At 36.4% G+C, this 19,189-nt stretch overlaps 1 protein-coding gene across 1 annotated transcript; it reads right to left on the bottom strand.

Annotated features, from left to right (window-relative positions):
• Window positions 1-3,376: 3,376 nt before the first annotated feature.
• LOC108231250 (sodium- and chloride-dependent GABA transporter 2-like) lies at window positions 3,377-11,044 on the bottom strand. Its single transcript, XM_017408173.3, has 14 exons — window positions 10,888-11,044; window positions 9,940-10,074; window positions 9,600-9,740; window positions 9,435-9,519; window positions 9,228-9,360; window positions 9,022-9,156; window positions 7,568-7,671; window positions 7,347-7,471; window positions 7,141-7,253; window positions 6,899-7,036; window positions 6,284-6,386; window positions 6,106-6,206; window positions 5,768-5,938; window positions 3,377-5,659 (listed from the first exon to the last, which is right to left on the bottom strand). Exons 1-14 carry the CDS (start codon window positions 10,973-10,975, stop codon window positions 5,492-5,494), a joined length of 1,740 nt encoding a protein of 579 aa, XP_017263662.2. The 5' UTR covers window positions 10,976-11,044; the 3' UTR covers window positions 3,377-5,491.
• Between the last annotated feature and the right edge of the window lie 8,145 nt (window positions 11,045-19,189).

The following is a 19,189-nucleotide window of genomic DNA, read 5'->3' on the forward strand; positions in this document are numbered from 1 at the left end:
TGATAATTACAGTTATTTAAAAATAAACAACATCTGAAAAAAAAAATCTAAGCAACAGAGAAAAATGTGCTAACAACGTACATTTCCGATAGAATATGTAAAGTATATGAACACTACAGTACACATATGTACTATTTCTAATAATTTATTTTTTATTTGCATTTGACTGTAATTAATCTACCTGGTGTTAAAAAAAGTCTTAGTTGAACAACAACCTGTCTCATCTATATAATGAAAAATAAAATGAAACACTGTCTGAGGAAATATCTTTGTTTTTATAACTACCCGCAACAAAATACCCCAGGACTTGTTTATGTGATGTTCTATTTGCCTTATTTTAGGACCTTGGAGGAACCATATTACTTTTTTATTTTGCTCTGATACAGAAAACATTTGAAATATAAGCTGATGTAGTTCCTGTTTTACTGTGATTGTTTGTCATTATCAACATTTGCCAATGAAAGCATTTTAATGCAATTTATTTTATATATAAAGACATTCTGGTGAAGCATTTTTCATGTATGATCTGTTTAATCAAAATCCATAAATAAATTTAAACTTGATTTTCTGGTAATAATGTAATGAGGTAGCACTATAATAAACCTTTTTACTCTTATATATTTTTTAAAATATAAATCATAGAGTTGTACTGAGAGATTTAAGTGTAAATAGAGTAGCTGATGATCATGCAGTTCTGTTTTTGTCAGCAAAAAATGTGTCAAAGTCACAAAAAATGAAAATAACTTTGGAAGTACTGCTTTTCCAAAAACATATTATCTGTATAAAAACCTTGTTGTTTCCCAGCAGAAACTGTAGCTTAAACTAACTCAAACAAAATATTTTCTAACACCATAAAAGTATTGTATTGTTGTAATCAAAGGTATAAATGTGCTCAAATAGAAAGTGGTTTGCATTACTTCTAATACAATCGTTTATGTGGCTGCACAGGATGTACAAACAAGGAAACAATCTGTCACACAGTTTCCCTAAGAATGCCAATTCCCACAAGTGGGATTTCTAGACCAAGAAGCTTGTGTTTATCCGCTTAGCATCCAAAAATTGTCACTAGCAAGCTGTTAAACCGGAGGGGTTTGGCTCTTCCTAATCCTCAATCCCAACAAATTGGATTCACACCTTCTACGCAAGTCAGAGGTGGTAAGTAGGTTGTCTGGGAGTCACCGCGCACGTTAGGGGTGACACCTGTCTTCTTTAATTCACATAAACTTCCAAGGTGATTACATCTTGGCTCCATTGTTTGACCAAACCAGGTCATCTCTCAGGTCAAAAAGTCATGCTGAAAAATAACACGATAAGTGATTTTTCTCTAAGATTGTTTTATGTTCTATTGTAGCATTTGTCTTTGGGGCACCATTGCCCAAACAAGCAGTTACCACAAAAATGTGTCAATATTATTCATTAGATGGTAAATTTGTATTTAAAATCAGCACATTCGTAAAATAAACAGTTAATTCCCAATCCTCAACAGCAAATGGAAACATTAGTAGCATGCAGCCCAATTCAGGGAAAACAAAAAGATAGATAATGAAAGACTAAAACATAAAATTTAACATAATTGACTAAATCCAGCAATAAATTTGCATTAGAAGTTGACATGTAGTTTTACATCATGTTCTCCATTAAAACTGGATACAAATATATTAAAAACTGACAAGCTTGTCAGATAGATAGATAGATAGATAGATAGATAGATAGATAGATAGATAGATAGATAGATAGATAGATAGATAGATAGATAGATAGATAGATAGATAGATAGATAGATAGATAGATAGATAGATAGATAGATAGATAGATAGATAGATAGATAGATAGATAGATAGATTTGCTTTTCCAGTGCCATCTGGTGTAGTGGGGTAATGAGAGCTGAGAGCTAAATGGGATTTATATAAAAGCCTGCACAAGGTGAGAAGTCAAAAAAAAGCTTAGATCACTGGGGTGCCGGGCTGCATGCTTACAGTCACACATAAACAACAGGTAATTGGCATTAGCTCCCTGCTTTACAGCAACAAGCACTTAACACACTTGTGTGGCCTTAGTGCGCTGAAACTGTGACAGGAAGCAAACAGGAACCACAGCTAATCTGTCGGTAGGTCGAAAAAACACATATTAGTGACATAGGACAGTTTTGTGTTATGCAGTAATTGTATCAAACAGTTAAATGAAATCATGTTTTAGTTTATTGATAAGCAAAACCGGTGAAAATGTATTGTGCCTCATCAGCTACATACGTTTAGAAATGTTTTTATTCTAGCTGGTAGCTTTGTTTTTTAAAGATGCTATATGCAACTTCATTTACATTTAATTATGTCTTTTTCTTTTACCCACAAGCTCTCGTGCATTGCACGAGAGCTTTGTGTATGGAAATAATAAGTGATGTACCAAGGAAGATGTGAAGGAAAAAAAGAGTTGTTTGCTTTGGGGTACTTGCATTTTAATTTCTTAAACAAACTTACTGCACATTAAAAAAATTAATTTGTTTAGAAAATATGAGTTAGGGATAGAAAAAAAAAGATGTCTATTGCGAAATGGACAAAATAATGATTTAATTGTCATTTTTGCCTTGCAGCTGAAGCATCCTTTAACCTGCTCAACTCTGTTCACTCCTCTAATTGTGTCATGGTTTGCATTTTCTTTATTCTGTTACTGTTTTTGATATTTAAAAAATCTCCTACATTTCTATTTTCAGACCACCATTGTCTCATAATTTGGACAGGTATCCAAGTTTCCATGGTTTCATTCAACAGAAATCATTATGTTGAGTGTGGTGGATATTTTTAAACGATTCATGTATTTTTAGGGCAATGATTAAAGTGATCATATTTAAGTCTTGCTTTTCTCAAGTTATTATAATTTGGACAGGTATCCAAGTTTCCATGGTGTAATTCAAAAACATGTATGTTGGGTTGATTTGAGATTCAAAACTGATCTAAGCTGTGATTGTACATGCATGTTTTTGTCTCTGTGTTGGCTTTGTGATTGTCTGACAGACCTGTTCAAAACGTAGTTCACCTCTCCTCCATTACCTGCTACTATAAGCGCCACAATCATTGACTAATTTCTTGCTTTTACCAAAATTTCCAAGCAGAACTTTTACCTTCACATTCCTACAGTTAATTTATTTCTTCACCTATTTATTTAGTTACTTATTTGACAACATATTAGGCTACAAACTCCTCTGTACACAGTGAGAGAAAAGAAATTTGAAATAGATGCTTAGTGGTGACTCATTATCGCCAGTGCATAAATTGATTTAAACATAGATATTTAGCGCCCCCCAGTGGCAAAAAACTTTATGTCTCAAACAATAAAAAAATTAAGCACTCCATGTTCTTTTATTATTTTGATTAAACAGGAATATTGTTGCTAAAATGGAACAGCAACTATATTTAAATATAGGGAAGCATGTCCAATATCAGGAAGTAAGAATAACTATTAAAAAACACAACAACAACAAATAAAAAGATGTACCCTGCTGAGGTACACATCAGATGAAAAAATTAGGAATATTTTTAAAGAGAATAAGAAATAAGCGAGAGGGATACAGCCTGAAAAGGTCACTTTAGGCCACTTCAGCCATTCACATGATTACAATTTATATTTAATATGAATGTTTTTAAAATCCCACAAATACATGGAAGAAAAGCAATGAGGTCCCAGCTGAGTTTTGAACCCGAGACCTTCTCGCTGCAACAATTCAAACCAAATAGGCCACCATGCAGCCCTCAGCAAAGCTAACATTCATAGTGTATCATTCACAAACAAAATATATAACCATAAACAATTCAATTATACTGCACATATGTGTTTTATTGCATACTAAAGGCTTTCTTTTATACACACAAATATCACTGGTAAAGAAACTAGAAAGCCTTTTTCTGAAAGTTCAAAAGATATAATATTTTTTTTCTGTCAGTCTAAAATCCTTAAGAAGATCTCTCAGGAGGTGCTGTGACAACGGGAGGTTAGTCAGCTCCCATTCTGAGCACAGAGCGTCACTGAGGTTCGGATGAGAGGAGTGACGTAAAGATGCTGTCAGAAAACTCAGGAGACATCTCAGAGGATACACCACAAGATTTAAAACAGAATAAAAACAAAGGTAACCTTCAAAACAGAAAAGAAAAACTCTTTTACACATAAGTTTTAGAGAAACCAACAGTTTGGAAACATGAGTTAATTTAAAATCAATAACAATGTTACACAAAGGGAAGCTGCTGACGCATCACGAAAACTAAACATACTCTTTGTGTTTGATTCAAATTTCACATTTGGTTTTGTTGATGTAAAACAAAATTCTCACTATTTTTTAGGTATCAATGTAAAATTATTATGGCACTTATTTGAGTGTCTGCTTAAATACAGAACAACAAAAGTGTCAGAAAATCCTCCTTAAACAGTCAAATTTTAGCAACATTTCAGGGTTTTGCTGGGGGTTTTTTTTGTTTGTTTTGTTGCTTTTTCTACATTCTTTGTTGCCAAAGACTAAAGAGCAAGTAATACTATAGGACAAATAAAAACAAAAAAGTAATGCTTACAGTTTTCTGTTGGTATATTGTGCATATTTGTTCAGCCTTAGAGTATCTGTTTGTGATTAAAGTTATTGTTTCAGCTACCTGCACTTTTAGAACAAACACTGATCTTTCTGAAACTGTACTCAGTGTAAAATCTGTTTTAAATTACCCCATAATCAGCCTGTAATTAAAGCTGAAGAAGGCTGCGGCCTGCAGACCCAGTTTATCCAGTTTTAGGTTTCAAAAGTGCAGCTTTTCCAAACTGAAGGTGGATTTTAAAGTGCCTCATAAGTCTTGATAAAAATGTCTTATATTTGCTTTTTATGTGTCTGTACAAAGTATTTTACTATTTCATTTTAATAAAATGACTACATGTAGAGTAAACAAAGAATTCTGTAACAAACCTTTTAAATTTATTAAGGTAATCTAACTTTATTGCACAAACTAAATGCAGCTCCTGTCTCCCTGACAAAAGTTGAGAATAAGGAATGAAGAAATACTGTATTATTATTTAAAATAAACAAAAATCAGTAAATGAGGAAATGTTTTTAGAATTATTGTTAGCTATAAACATTCTTTCAGCCATTGCCACCAATGTTGTCTCACCCTATTTAAATGTATTTTTGATTCAGGAAATAATTTTCAGTCCATCATTTTTAGGAACCAGCCTTAAAAGATTTAGTTTTATTTATTTATTTATTTCAATTCACTTTTAAAGCACCAGAGTTTTGACATTTTGTTGATCTAAATGCCAACTAACTTCAGTAGACAACCAAACGGTTGATGTCTGGTGGATGTGTCAAAAATAAGCAAATAAATAAAGATGTCCCAAATGTTTGGTTAACTGATGATTGGTTAACGTTCAACATTTGATCCCATTTATTTCCAGCAAATAAAAATGAATAAAACAATATTTAAAAAAAATAATAAACTTTTAGTAAATCATTTTGGATTCTTGCACTTTAAACCACGGATGACCTCTGACTTTGGCTGTTGCTTTCACCTGGAGGCTCGTTTTTGCGCAGCGTGTGCAGATCTGAGAACGTCTGAAATGCCTGCTGGTTTGATGAAGTCTTCTTTAATGTGGCAGCAGGTAAGTCTTTGGCTGGAGTGCAAAGATGTTTTAATCTCTGCGTTAGCGAGAAACAATAGTTTGCGATTAAAATGCAATAAGGTCATTAAACGTAAACACCTCTTTTAGATCTGCAATTTTGTTCCAGGAAAGTAGAGTAAATTACTTGTTTCAGAGTTCCTGGAGTGCTGCTTATGGCGTACAACATCCATAAAGGTGCCAACAATGTTGAGGAGAGTGTGAAGAATCCTCCGATGGCGTAGCCCCACCATGGGTATTCGTAAGTGTTGTTGAATTTGAGAGGCATGTGTTTGACCACAGAGAACACAAATGTAAACTAAAAGAAAGAGAAATGACACAGTCGGACCGAGCCGCCCTTTACTGAACATGTTCTGATAAAGTTAAAGACAAGCGTAAGATCACATTCATGCTGTCTCCCCGTGACCCTGAATAAGTTAGAGCTCGGGTGTCAAATAAAAGGATGAATGGGTAATCAGTACTTACAGTGCAGATAGCTGGTGTGAAGTACTTCCAACAGTATTTCATAAAAGGCCAGGGACGATACCCGATCATGCTCTCTATATTATCATAGTGGCAATCTGCACCTGATTAGGAACATAGCCTTGATTATGTTGAGTTCATTGTCCAATAGGCTATTTACAGAGTTAAGACCGTCTCCTACCATAGACCCAGCCAACACAGACAGACTGAAGAATAGCAAACAGCAAAAGTGTCATCCCGCTGCAGGCGTAGTAGTCAAACAACTGGAAAACATAAAGGCCTCCCTGCAAAAATAAAATGAAGCAGAATCCGTCGATGAACGTCAGCCATGCACAACACAACAAACAGATACAAAAAACTGTTTATTTTATAATACACTAAGAGAACTAAATCAAAAAATCATATTTGTTATTCCTATAGATAAGTGTATCATCCTAGTCAGTATGCCCTTTCATAGCTATGATGCATGTATTCTTTCTTTTCAAACTTACACCAATCATCCATAACATTAAAACCAACTGCATGGACATTTGCAGATTTCTCCTGAACTTGCAAGCTAGCTTTGACCCATGGGAACATGGACAGAGATAAGTTCATGTTTAAGTCAGACAAGATATAACTACAGGTTATCCAGATGTGAATTAGATCATCCATCATTTTAAGAGTCTACAATAAGCAAATACTTGATTTAAATTTTTGGAGATGTAAATTACGTGAAACCTTGTCAATTACAGGTTCATACTGTAAAAAAAAAGGGCCTCATTGATCACAGTCATTTTAACATCAGCCTACTCACCTCAGTCACCATCACCAGACCAACCAGGAAACCGCCGACACAAATGACAAGAAGAAGAAGTTTACGCCGACACGCGTTTTGAAGGAAAGACGGGTACATGTCAGAGATTGTTGTGACCAAGGACTCCTGATATACAAACTGTTGGGATGACAGAGACTAATGTTTATTATCACAACAAAAAGTGTATTGTGGTTTGAGAATGAAAGTTTTAAATTAAAAAATCACTGGATTTCTAGTCTTACCTCACTGTCTAATCCTAAGAAGATGATCATAATGAAGAAAAAAACTGCCCATAACTGGGGAACAGGCATCAGAGCCACAGCTCGTGGATAAGCAATAAATGCCAAGCCTGGACCTGTAAAAATACATTTAAAAAGTGTGTTTCAAAGCGAAGTACAACAGCATCATTCTAACTTCCTGTTAAACTGTAATTATCAACCTTCAGTACCTGATTCGGCCACCACTGATATGTCCACACCTTGCTCCTTTGCCATGAATCCGAGCACAGAGAAGATGGCGAAGCCAGCCACAAAGCTGGTTAAGCTGTTTAACAGGCACAGATAAATACAGTCTCTGTTTGGAAGACAGTCAAACATGAGAAAACACGTCAACCACAGTCGCGTATCATTACAAGCTGAGTAAAGGTATCAGGAGCATAAACCTACAGACCTATAGCAGTTGTTGTTGTACTTGTTGTAGCTCCCTAATGATGTCAGAACCCCAGTGCAAACGCCGTAGGAGTAGAAAATCTGGCCTCCTGCATCCATCCAAACCTGAGAGAGTTGAAAGAGTATAGAAATGTGCGCTGATTTTATGTACCTTAATGTGAAATTTAAAAAGACTCTTATTCAGTACCCCAAATTGCCGACTTTATTGAGGGCATATAGGGAGAGTAAGATATTCAGCCATCACTGATCTCCCTGAGAGTTTCTTGCAGGAGCTTTTGACTCAGCAGTCTCCAAAGATAAAACTTTTTGTTCCCCTCAGGGCTCGTTTGACTTCAAAGTCCTGCCGTCTGTTCTACTTCCAGCCGATGCAAGTCCAGTGCACACCCTGATGACATTTTCAATGGCATGTTGGAAGAGCGAATAAAACACCTGGGAGAGGTTTGAACACCTCGCAATTTGCAGGCCTTGAAGGGATAGTTCAACTCTTTTAAAGTCTCTTTTAAGTTCTCTTTTAAAGAACAGTTATTAACCATTAATATCTCACCTGTTATTGATAGCTCTTCAAATGGGCCCAGTTTGGAGATTAGTTTTGAGTGGACAGTCAAGCTAACAGTCGACCAAAGCAGATTGTTGTCGTTTAAAAACAGATCTAGTCTAACAATAACTTCATAGCAGTGCATGTGAATGGTACTTTATAAGTCTTTGCAACATTTTTGATCTTGCATTAAAGTTTTTTACACAGATTTTTATTGATATTTACACTAAAGACCAAATTGGCTGCAGTCAGTTTAAAAAACTGAATAATAATATGTGCTTCACATAAAATGTTGTATGGTTGTGGAACATGGACCAAAATGCGAGAGGAGAGTGTTAGGGCTGTCAGTGTAAATAACCATGGACTTCGTTCATTCATCCATTCATCCATTCATCCATCCATCCATCCATCTAGGTCCAGTTGTTTCTTGTTATTTCATGTCTTTGCTCTTAGACCCATTATGTCTGGCCATAGCTCAACTGTCTACTTAAAACTAGTTTCTAATTCTTCAACTAAAGTTGTTCAGACAGCCATGCTGCAGGCAAGATACTGACTGCTGTTAAATTTTCCAGAGTCCCACTTTAAAATTAAATCCAAACTATCCCTTTCACAGAAAAGCTGTGTTTGGCCAGGGCTAAGAAGAAGAACCTTGGATTTATACATAAACTCAAACAGGAAGCAAAGTTCTGTTGTAGCCTAAGATTTTACAGAACAGCTGTAAGCATTATCAGTCATGTGTTCGGTCTAACAGCCTTCTATCAGGATCATTGTTTTTCCCTCACAACACTGTTACAGTAAAACATAGGTATTGGGGAATCAGGCAACTCTTTAACAAAAAACAAAACAAAACAATGAATGTAATTGTTAGGAGACCTGGTAACTGACAATAAGAGAAACAGTTGAATTTGTAACTCCAGTACCTCTGGGTCAGTGAGGCGGGATGGATCTGGGTAGAGGTAGAATATAACTCCGTCTTTGGCTCCCGGTAATGTAAGACCTCGAACCAGCAGCACTGCCAAGATCACATATGGAAATGTGGCAGTGAAGTACACCACCTAGTGCAGAAAACAGAGAAAAGTTACCGTAAATTCAGACATTAATGCTTAACACTGGGACTGTGTCGTACCTTTCCTGTGGACTTGACTCCCTTCCAGACGCAGAAATAACACAACACCCAGGCAAAAAGTAGACAAATGGCCAAGTCCCAACGAATATTTCCGATCTTTTCAATTCCATCCGACAGCCCCAGTATTCTCCTCCTGTAACAACGTTTAATGAGTAACAAACACCAAACAGAACGCCCCAAAGTGATGATTTCATTCACAATACCTACTCCCAAAACTCTACGACTGAAGATGTGGAATTCCCGTACAGATGCAGCGGGGACGTTCTATTGTGGCCATGCTCAAAGCAAGCATCTTCCGTGAAAGAAGACACGTTAGGATGAACAAAGGAAACACAAGACCTGTGTAAAAGATCCTGAATAAATATTTCGTACCTGTGTTCCAGCTGTTGTTGCAGCTCACCCATGGAAGTTCAGCCCTGGCAGATGAAAACAGGTAGAGAAAAGTCCAAGCCAGTATGATGATGTAATACATCCCAGTGTACAAAACAACCACTTGGCTTCCATAACCCAAGCCTGCAGAAAGATAATTATGTCACAATGTAACACCATGATGTTAAATATCATGTCATGGAGAAAATAACCACCATAAGTGATATTCAAAATGATCCATAATTCCCTATTTAAAGAATATACAAGTTCAGCAAGAACAAATATGAGGTTCTTCACATGAACCACAGGGTCCAAATATTTCTGTTTTAGGTCTACAACCTACCTTCAAAAAGGGGGCAGAGTTTCCTCCAGCATGTTATCCCACCTTGACTGGTGAACTGGCCCAACGACGTCTCGAGGAAGAAGAGTGGGATGCCACAGGTGAACAAAAACAAAACATAGGGAATAAAGAAAACCCCTTAAAAACAAACAAATCATTGATTAATAATTTCACCAACAGAAGCACGCAGATTATATCATTTCCCCCAAAAAAATATGTGTTGATTCTTTTATAGTTTAGAACAGTACTGGACATGTGAAATGGTGAATTGTTTTCTTCACTACCAATAGTTGAATGGGACTGAATGTAACAGAATACATGCAGCTATGTCATGCTTGAGAGGATATACAAGTGTCTGAGATTACTACCGACACAAAAACACAAACACAGTCACTTTCCTTTGGGCTTTTTTTTAAGCTTGCAAATATTTGATTCAGTGAAATGTAGTAGTAAGGTATGTCACCTCTCCAGCTCAGAGTCCAGTCTTTGTCTTTTCCCAGCTTTTAATCATGCTGCATGTTTTAAGTATAACCCCACTGTACCACAATTGGCCTCTAAAAAGCTTCAACACAGCTGAATAAACCCAAAGTTGAGTTTAACGGATTCGTGATGTGACTTTACGGAGTAAATATTAGAGGAAAAATAATGGGCCTGGCTGGTCATTTCATGACTCCAGAAACAGAAACGTTTGAGAATAAAGACGTTTTTTAACAATTTACTGAGAGCAGAGAGAGGTTCGTTTGTGCGTTCAGTAAAACTCTGTCGCCTACAATCAGTTGCAACAAAACAGCAGCCTGTCTAAGGAGTTTCTGGAACAGTAATCCTGTTTTATTCTGACCAAAGCCTCTCAGAAACATTTTGTTAAGACCTGAAAAGGTTACAAGACCTCAGTCTACATGAAGTAAATATAAAAATAAAATAAAATAAAAAACACAGCAGTGAACATTTTACCTCCTCCATTTTTGTAGCACAGGTAAGGAAACCTCCAAAAGTTTCCCAGACCAACAATGTGCCCGGCCACCGCCAAGATGTATTCCATCTTCGAGGCCCACTGGTCCCTCACATGAGTCTTTGGTTCAGTGAGTCCAGGTCTGCTCTCAGGGTTCTGATCTATTAGCATGTGTATGTTTTGGGTTTTGTCCATTTCAGTCTAAGAAAAGATCAAATTTGTCAGAGCAGAATGATGCAGACAATGTCTTCTTAAACACTGTGCATTAACACACAGGATACGTGTTTAATTAAACTCATTGTTCCCAGACAGAGATTAAAATCAGCTTTTCTCAAAAGAAATCTGGTGATTCAAACCTATTTCTTTCTTGTTTAGAAATATCAAAAGAAAAAAAAGAGTTTTAGCAGAATTTGTCTGAGTTATTTTTCTACTTTAAATTAAAATTAAAAATCAGATTGAAATTTTATGAAAAATAGAAACTAATAGGAACGTTGCATGCAGGTAAAATGTAACTTTCTTTTGCATATTTCTTGAAAGTTGTTTAAAAAAAACCCTGCAGTGAAATAAACAGGCATGCAAATAAATGATAAAATGAATTTAAATCCATCGCTAAATAAATGCGCATTAAGAGAAAGGCTTGTGTTTTACCGTGGGAGCAGATCCAGTGTTTCTCCTGTGAAATCTGTCTTTTGAAACAGAACGCTGCTCCTTCAGAGAAGGAGAACACGACGGGTTTCTGTAGGAGTGGTCAGTGAGACTAACAGAACCGGTCCTTTCCCAGGAACTGATAGAGTTTTACACGCACGCACATACATGCACACACCTACACACACACGCACGCACGTGAGTAGCATGAAGGGACTTCTACTTTTATGACCTCTGACGTACAGCCATCTTTCCTGCAACTGTTCTGTGTAAAAGGTCATTCTGTTATGACTGAATCCTGGTATTCTCTGGATAAATTGTTTTCCGAGGCGCCGCGCTCCGAGAATATCTTATCAAGTAGAGGCAGAGTGTTCTTACACTTCTTATAAGAGTCAAAAAAAGGAAAGTTTTATGCAGAGATGAAATCTTTTCTTTTATCTGCAAAATCTTTTGAGACATGTTGAAAAATGAATGTTGATGATTCATGTGTTTATTTATCTAATACCAATTTAGTGGAGGGGTTTCACAATTTTTTATTCCTCTTCGTCAATACAGAAGAAGTCCAGTGATCCTGTAACAGAACACCTTTTGAAAAGGAGAAGATAAACTCGGTCTGTGCAGACGCTCAAGCTCCTGACCTCGTCTGAATCTCAGAGTCTGACAATAATTTGATGTCTCGTCACTTTCAATAATCGAGAGGAACCTTGGCTCTTCGCTCAGTTGAGTTTGTTTGTTTTTGTGGTCCTGCCTCCTTTTGTCTCCACCGTCATACTTTTGTTTAACCAAAGCTTAAAAGCCAAGATCTAGCAGTAGAAAAGCTGAGGAAAGCTAAAGTTAACAAGAACCATTTGTAACTTTAAGAGATAAGTCTAGTTGAAGCATCTTTTTACTAAGTAAGTATTCTCAGTTGCTGAGATCTGATAAATCAAGTAAGCTAAATATTATTGGCTTCCTACAAGACGCAGTTCAATCTGTTATTGGTGGATAAATTTGATCTGGTGCCTCCTTTTAACGAGAGTTTAACTGTTGGCGGCCCGCCTGCAGGCGTTACTGACTGTGATTTGAACACAGAACCTCGTAGAACTGGCAAGGTGCATCATTCTGCTGCACATTTACTCCAGTTAAGTGGTGAAGAAACACCACAATAATGTTCAAACTGGACTCTCCCAGACTACAATGGCTTAAAACAATCTAAAGAAATATGAGTGATTCTCTTAATAATCTTGGTTTAAGTCAAAAACTTCTTTTGTTTTGCATTGAATATCAAACACAGTGAAAACACATTATCATGGGATAACGGGTTTACAATTCTGAATAATTATTATTTATATTAACTGAAACTCCACTCTGGTCAAGGCCACGCATGTCCAAATCCATAGTGCTTCAAATTGAAAAGGGGAAAACATATTAAAAAAACAGATTTAATTTGTGCTGCATATGTTTAAATTCCAAGAATATTTGATTATTACTGAGTAAATCTGATGTTTAAACTAGGACAAAAGCTTTCCAACTGCTTAAAACTCACAAAAAGTGGGCATAGCAGCAGAAGGTCATGATTGCAACTTTACAGTTATTCAAAATATACAGCATATGTAAATGTGCATTTTACTTCATATTGTTGGCATTGTGGTATTTGCTTCTTAGAAATTCCTACATGCTCAAACCATCCGTCCCACAACTGAAACATGTTCTCACACCTATGGCTCTTGTTGTCTTACATTCTGTTTTCAGACCTTTATTTAAAAACATAACATTTAGTGTTGTCTGCTAGATTTTGCTTTTATTACATAAAGATGTCTGGAATCTCACACGTTACTACATTGTTACAGAACATTGTTGGATTCCCTGTCAGTCGTGCTGAAAGGAAACAATTTATTCTCCTGTAAAACATGGAGTCCTTGTAAAGGCAACACTAGTTATTTCACTGACGCAAACTGACTCAGCGCAGCACTCAGTACTTCTTGTTCTGTAACTCGTTTCTAAGAAGCCTGCTGAGATTTGGTGTCTTTCTAATGTGCATTGAATCCGATAAAGTTTGTAGGAAACTGTCAGACAGCAGAAATAAAGACATGACTGAGCTTGATGAGAAAGGCACAAAGAAGTACAGTACATTAAATAAGTTATGGCGTGCAGTGAAACAATAGAAAACAAAAATAAATCTGAAGATAAACAATAAATTTTAGCAGTTTTAGTCTGTGTAAAAAGATCAATGGCACATTTACTTTTATTAAAGCAATTTTGGTTTGGCATAAAAACGTACTGGGAAGCAGGAAACAAAATGCAAATATGTAAGCCAAGCGTCAAATAAAAATACTTTGTCAAAATACAATGAACTGCAGAAAATATTTGTTTCTGAAGTTCATCTTGTAAATGTAAAAAAAGATATAAACGCATATTTTAGACCCTTTCATAATGCGGATATCATAATTATTAATAGTTAATATCAAAGGAAAGTTAAAAAATAAATACATAAATAAAAGGTTAAATACACTAAGGAATGTTAACACTCTTCACTGACTTCCTTCTTTTAAATTAAAGCTTTTCATGTAAAACATCCCACATTTGCCCTTAAAAAAAGCAGTTTTTCACATGGCCACAAGAGGGAGGTATTTAGTACATTTAATTAGGAGTCACTTAAAACATGGATAGTTAGTCCAATCAATCCTAATCTGCTCCTCCTAAAATAAATACATGACTCTGGGTTGTAATTGTACACAATTAGCACTTGTTTTACTTCTGATAGTGTTCATATCATAAATACCTGTTTTACTCATGGGTAACAAATTAAACTTGTCAGCTAACAGCTGACAAGTTTATTATTTTCCGCAGTGTTCTTGGAACAGTAAAATATTATTTTATGTTTTCTCGGTGAGTTAATGTAAGTACGTTATTGTAAAACTCAGAAATGTGTAACCCAGTCTGATAAACAAATAAAAAATCCTTGCTTTGTTAACTCAGGTGACAGCTGTGTTTCCATGAACCACGCCACCCTGTGCAGCCTCATGCAGACTAAGGTTCCCAAAGATGATTCATTTACCTCCCTTATAATGATTTGTCCAATTATATCTTTTGTCATACTTGTAAGCTGTGAACTCAGAGATACACGAGCAGAAATCAGCCCTGCTGTGACAGAGGCTGCTTTGAAATGGAAAATCACAACACAAAGACAAGAGGATCAACTGGACAACAAGATGCTTCAGAGTGAGTAGAGAAAAACAAAAAAAAGTTGATTTAATTTTCATTTGTATAAAGTTTGCTTTCGGGGTTTTAAGTATAACCTCGTTTGTGCCTCATCAGTCATTTTATACATGGATTTCAAGAATAAAAGCTTTCTAGGACAGTAGCAAAAAAGTGAAAACATGAATGTAAAAATCCAAAATACTTGGCAAGGTTGTCGTCCGGTGGAGCCTGTAAGCAGGTAATATATGGTGTTGATATGAAGACAAGAACTGTCAGGAGTCAAACGTCTCCACCACCATTCTCAGTGTTTGGCAAACAAAATACTGACTTCAAAACGATGTTCTGTCATTTGTCTTGTACTCATTTTCAGACGATTTCCAAAAGTTACGCTCTTTCTGGAGTTTAATCAGTTGTTTAGATGTGTGTCAAGAAACAAAGCAGATGGATCAGAGCGGACTTTGCTGATATCTCTTCAAGGTCATTTGATTAAATATTACTAATAATAATAATTTAGGATAATAGTTTAAATAAAAGTCCAACTTGCTGATCGAGTTAAAAGGTTTTCAGACATCATAAACTTTTTTCTTACTAATCTTCTAACTAATGGTGAAGAGTTTGTTTCAACCCAGCTGTCAGCCTGGAGTAGACGTCTTCAGAGGTTTAAAGTTTTAGTCAAACCTTGAAAATGATATCAATCTCAGGCAGTCTGTGTTGTGAAGACTCTTTTTGAAAGTTTGATTCAAATCCACCGCAGACAGACAGACAAAGGCAAAAACATTACCTCCCATCTTTCAGGGGCAGGAGATAGTACAAACTTACAAAAACTTATCATCAAGAGTTTGGACTCAACTTTTGCTTCACCGTTATGGTTCAGGATTGTGTTTCTGGCGGCAAATAAAAACCTTTTAAGATCACATTCCTTCCTTTTCAGCAACCATCGCGTGTTTGCAGAAAAGCTGTCTTAATTCATTTGTTTTTATGCACATCTTCATGTAACTAAAGTTGTGCTTTGAACATTGCTTTGGGTCACGTCCTCCCTCCTGCACCGAGCGGCTCCTGCCTCAGCCCGTCATCCTCTCAGTCCTTTGTTCCCTTATTTTAATTAATGTTTTTATTTATATAATTTCGACTATACAAAAACATAAAGACTACATGTGTAACAGCACGTCATGTGAAAATTAGAGACACTTGTAGGGAGGAGTTGGGTCTGGAATTACCTGAATCTATGTGGGATGCTTGTCTAAAACCCATTCTTGCTCAGTAAACAGTCAACACCAACTTATAAAATTTAAGATTGCCCTTCGTTTCCTTTAATCTAAAGTCAGGTTGAACAAGATCTACCCCTGTCTCACCAATTTGTGGCAGGTGTAGAATCTCAGACGGCTCATTGTCCCAAGCTTTTTAGTTCTGCTCTTCACTTGTGGATTTTTGGCATAAAACATTTTACTGGTTTTCTGCAGCCTATAAAAAGCCTCTTCATCCTGATGCAGGACTCGCCATTCTTTGCATCTCAAGGATAATCAAGGATCTTCCTGCTTCATTGCAGCAACCTCTGGTGCTAGAAAGAGTCATTTTAAAGAAATGGAAATCATCTACTGCCCCCTCATTTCAGATGTGGGTCACTGACGTGATCATTAACACAAATGGAAAGACTCAGATCTTTAAGGAGTTGCTCAAAAGTTTGGAATCTATTTCTCGCTCACCTGGAGCAGGCTGAGGTAGACTGATGCGCTAATTCGTGCCCCCCGGTTACTGTTATCTTTTCATCTCAATTTCTGAAATGTTTTTTGTCCAACTGATAAATTGTGTATGTGTCTGAGCCACTGTTTGTTTCTTTTGTTTATAAGAAAAGTTACACCTGGAGATATCTGAAAAAGGGACTTATAGGAATATTATAGCCTTTCTGCAGTAATTCAAAGAAACAAATGCACCGTCTACCCAAAGGTCATTGAAATAAATCAGTCCCTTCCTGTGCTATAGTTCAAAAGCAGTGGCCACTTGGGATGAAAGAAAAAGGTGGTTTCCTACTCGAGGAAGCAGAGTAATTGTCTGGTTGAGATGAAAATATTTCCTAAATTGCAGCCATACCTGGGGGGAATTTTTAATGACTGGTCACAAGTTTTGGAGACTTGAATTAATAGCCATCCTAAAATAGAGATGGGCATAAAAAGCAAAGCAGATTTGAGTTCCATAGCTGCTCATATTGGTCCTTGTTTATTTTCATGCGTTGAAAGTAATTCGGTTTGGAAATGTTAGGTGCCGGATAAAGAAATAGAAAGTGGGGCAGACCTAGACCTCCCACATTCTTAAGGCAGTTTCAGTCTTTTGTCCACTTTCATGCGTTTCTCAGAGTTATTTATGCAGTGGGAGGAGTTAGACTCAGATATGTAGGGGTTGAACTTACACTTCAATTACAAGTCAGAGGGGCTTTCTGCCAGATGTCCCTAATGTCTGTCTGCAGCTCAGGTTCTAAAGTACATCTGTTCTGTTGTACATTCATTCAGTTAAACCAGTTTCTAACGTAACAAGTTTATGAAATGCTGAAAAATGTTACCTATTAATACATCTTTTGGGACCTCTTCTTTACTGTTTGCTCAAAAGAGCATTTGTACTTTCTGTTAAAATTCAGCTTAGTTTTCTAACCTAACTTGGTGGCAGGTCACAGTGACAAAAAGGTACAAACTGAAGGCAGTGACTGAGGTACTTTAATGTAAGTCGTGCTGGATATTCCAAAAGTAAAATGGAGCAATTCTCATCTATTTACATGAATAAAGTGCTTTCTTTTAAATTGCTCTGTGCCTTTTTTCACCATTTCCAGTTTTGTTCAGAGTTCTTGCTTGCAAATATTCCCACCAGAAGACCAACGAGAGAAAACTGCAAAAAAAATGCAGAGTGAACGCTGAGTGCTGAATGACTTTGCTGAAATTTGCTGAAAAGCCAAGACTGGGTTGTTAAACTTAAAAGGTAATATGAGTACAACACTGGCTAAAAAGTAGCAAAAGGCTAGCTAGAAGTTAAACATAGCAGAATGGTAGCTACAAAATAAAAGTAGCACAGAAAAACAAAAATACAGCATGTACGCTGAGGCAGATTTCAAAAAGAACAATGTTTTTTGCAAATTAATTGAGAAGGTCTCAGTGTATTTCAATTTGTAAATAAAATGACATTTTGAAAAGCCTAAAAGTTACAAAAACCAAAAGCCATAGCTCCTACCTCCTGAATGAGCTGAACTTTTTTGATATATGAATGGCTAAAATAGCACAAAGTACGCAGAAGTAGCTAAAAACAAGTGAAATGCATTAAGTGTTAGATTTACCTCTGAAGCTCGCAGCTCATTGTTTGTTTAACAAGTCATATAAAACTGACACAAATATTTCCTCTAAATCAGACTCTGATGAACAACAAGTTTGAGTTTTTGGTCATTGGACCAAGTGGTTTGACATGTTGTTTCATGTAACCTGACTCCATGTTTCAAATGATTTACCACTTATCTGCAGCTTGGCATTTAAATGGGACAAAGTGGCTTCCCGGTGAGCTGCTGCTGAACTCTGCAGCTGTTCTCTGTTGGCTTCATTGATACCGCAGTGGGATTTTTTTATTGTTGTCGTTGTTGTTTATCTTCTCTTTTATATAACAGAGCCTGCTGATTGCAAAGCAAGCTAATAATTTTCTAAACTTGCAGTTGTGATTTGTGTGTGGGCCTGGAGAGTGTATCAACCTTTTAACCTGATATCAGTTCCTCCTCTGTCAATAAAATCCGACATCATAAAATTGGAGACAGTCGTTTCCCGTCACCGAGCGAATCGGAGCTCAGTCAGAGCCCCTCTCCTGCCTTTTCTCATGCTTGTCAGAGTCAAACTGAGCTGCAGATTCTCCTTCAACCCACCTCTTAGTTCATTTATCCACAAATTTAGAAGCTGAAGTTGGCCTATTTCTATTAAACAAAATCTATGAACTTTGCGTTGTTTCAATCCAACCTTTGATAAGATAAGCACCTGCTATGTCATTTTATTATATTTGGCACACTAACTGGTGGTGTGATTATTTCGCTCCTACGTCTCCTCCTGGTTCCAGTTCTGTGACTTTGAAGGGAGAGTGTGTTTTTCTGTCCTGCCTCCAGCAGCGCAGGAATGAACCCTCCGACAGGGTCAGGTCGTGGACCATCATCTTCTTCAGCTGAAGATCATGTTTTCAAACTGCACTAAGTCTTCAATACTGCTCAGCAAAAAAAAAAAAAAAACATTTTGTCTAAGTATTCAATTGTATTACATTTGTTTATTCTTTTGTTTTGTTTCTTTTTATCTCATTATTGAGCTTTATTACCTTGTTTAAATATTGCAGTTCAGTTGATTTTTCCAACTTAAAACTGAGAATTTCCATTTTCCGTGTACAAAAGGAACAGATATATTTATTCTACATAGAACGGATGAGTCTGCCTGATGTTATTTTTTCGAGTTCTACAAATTAAAAGCAGTAATC

This window comes from Kryptolebias marmoratus, linkage group LG4 (genome assembly GCF_001649575.2).
Source record: "Kryptolebias marmoratus isolate JLee-2015 linkage group LG4, ASM164957v2, whole genome shotgun sequence".
Taxonomy (NCBI): Eukaryota; Metazoa; Chordata; class Actinopteri; order Cyprinodontiformes; family Rivulidae; genus Kryptolebias; species Kryptolebias marmoratus.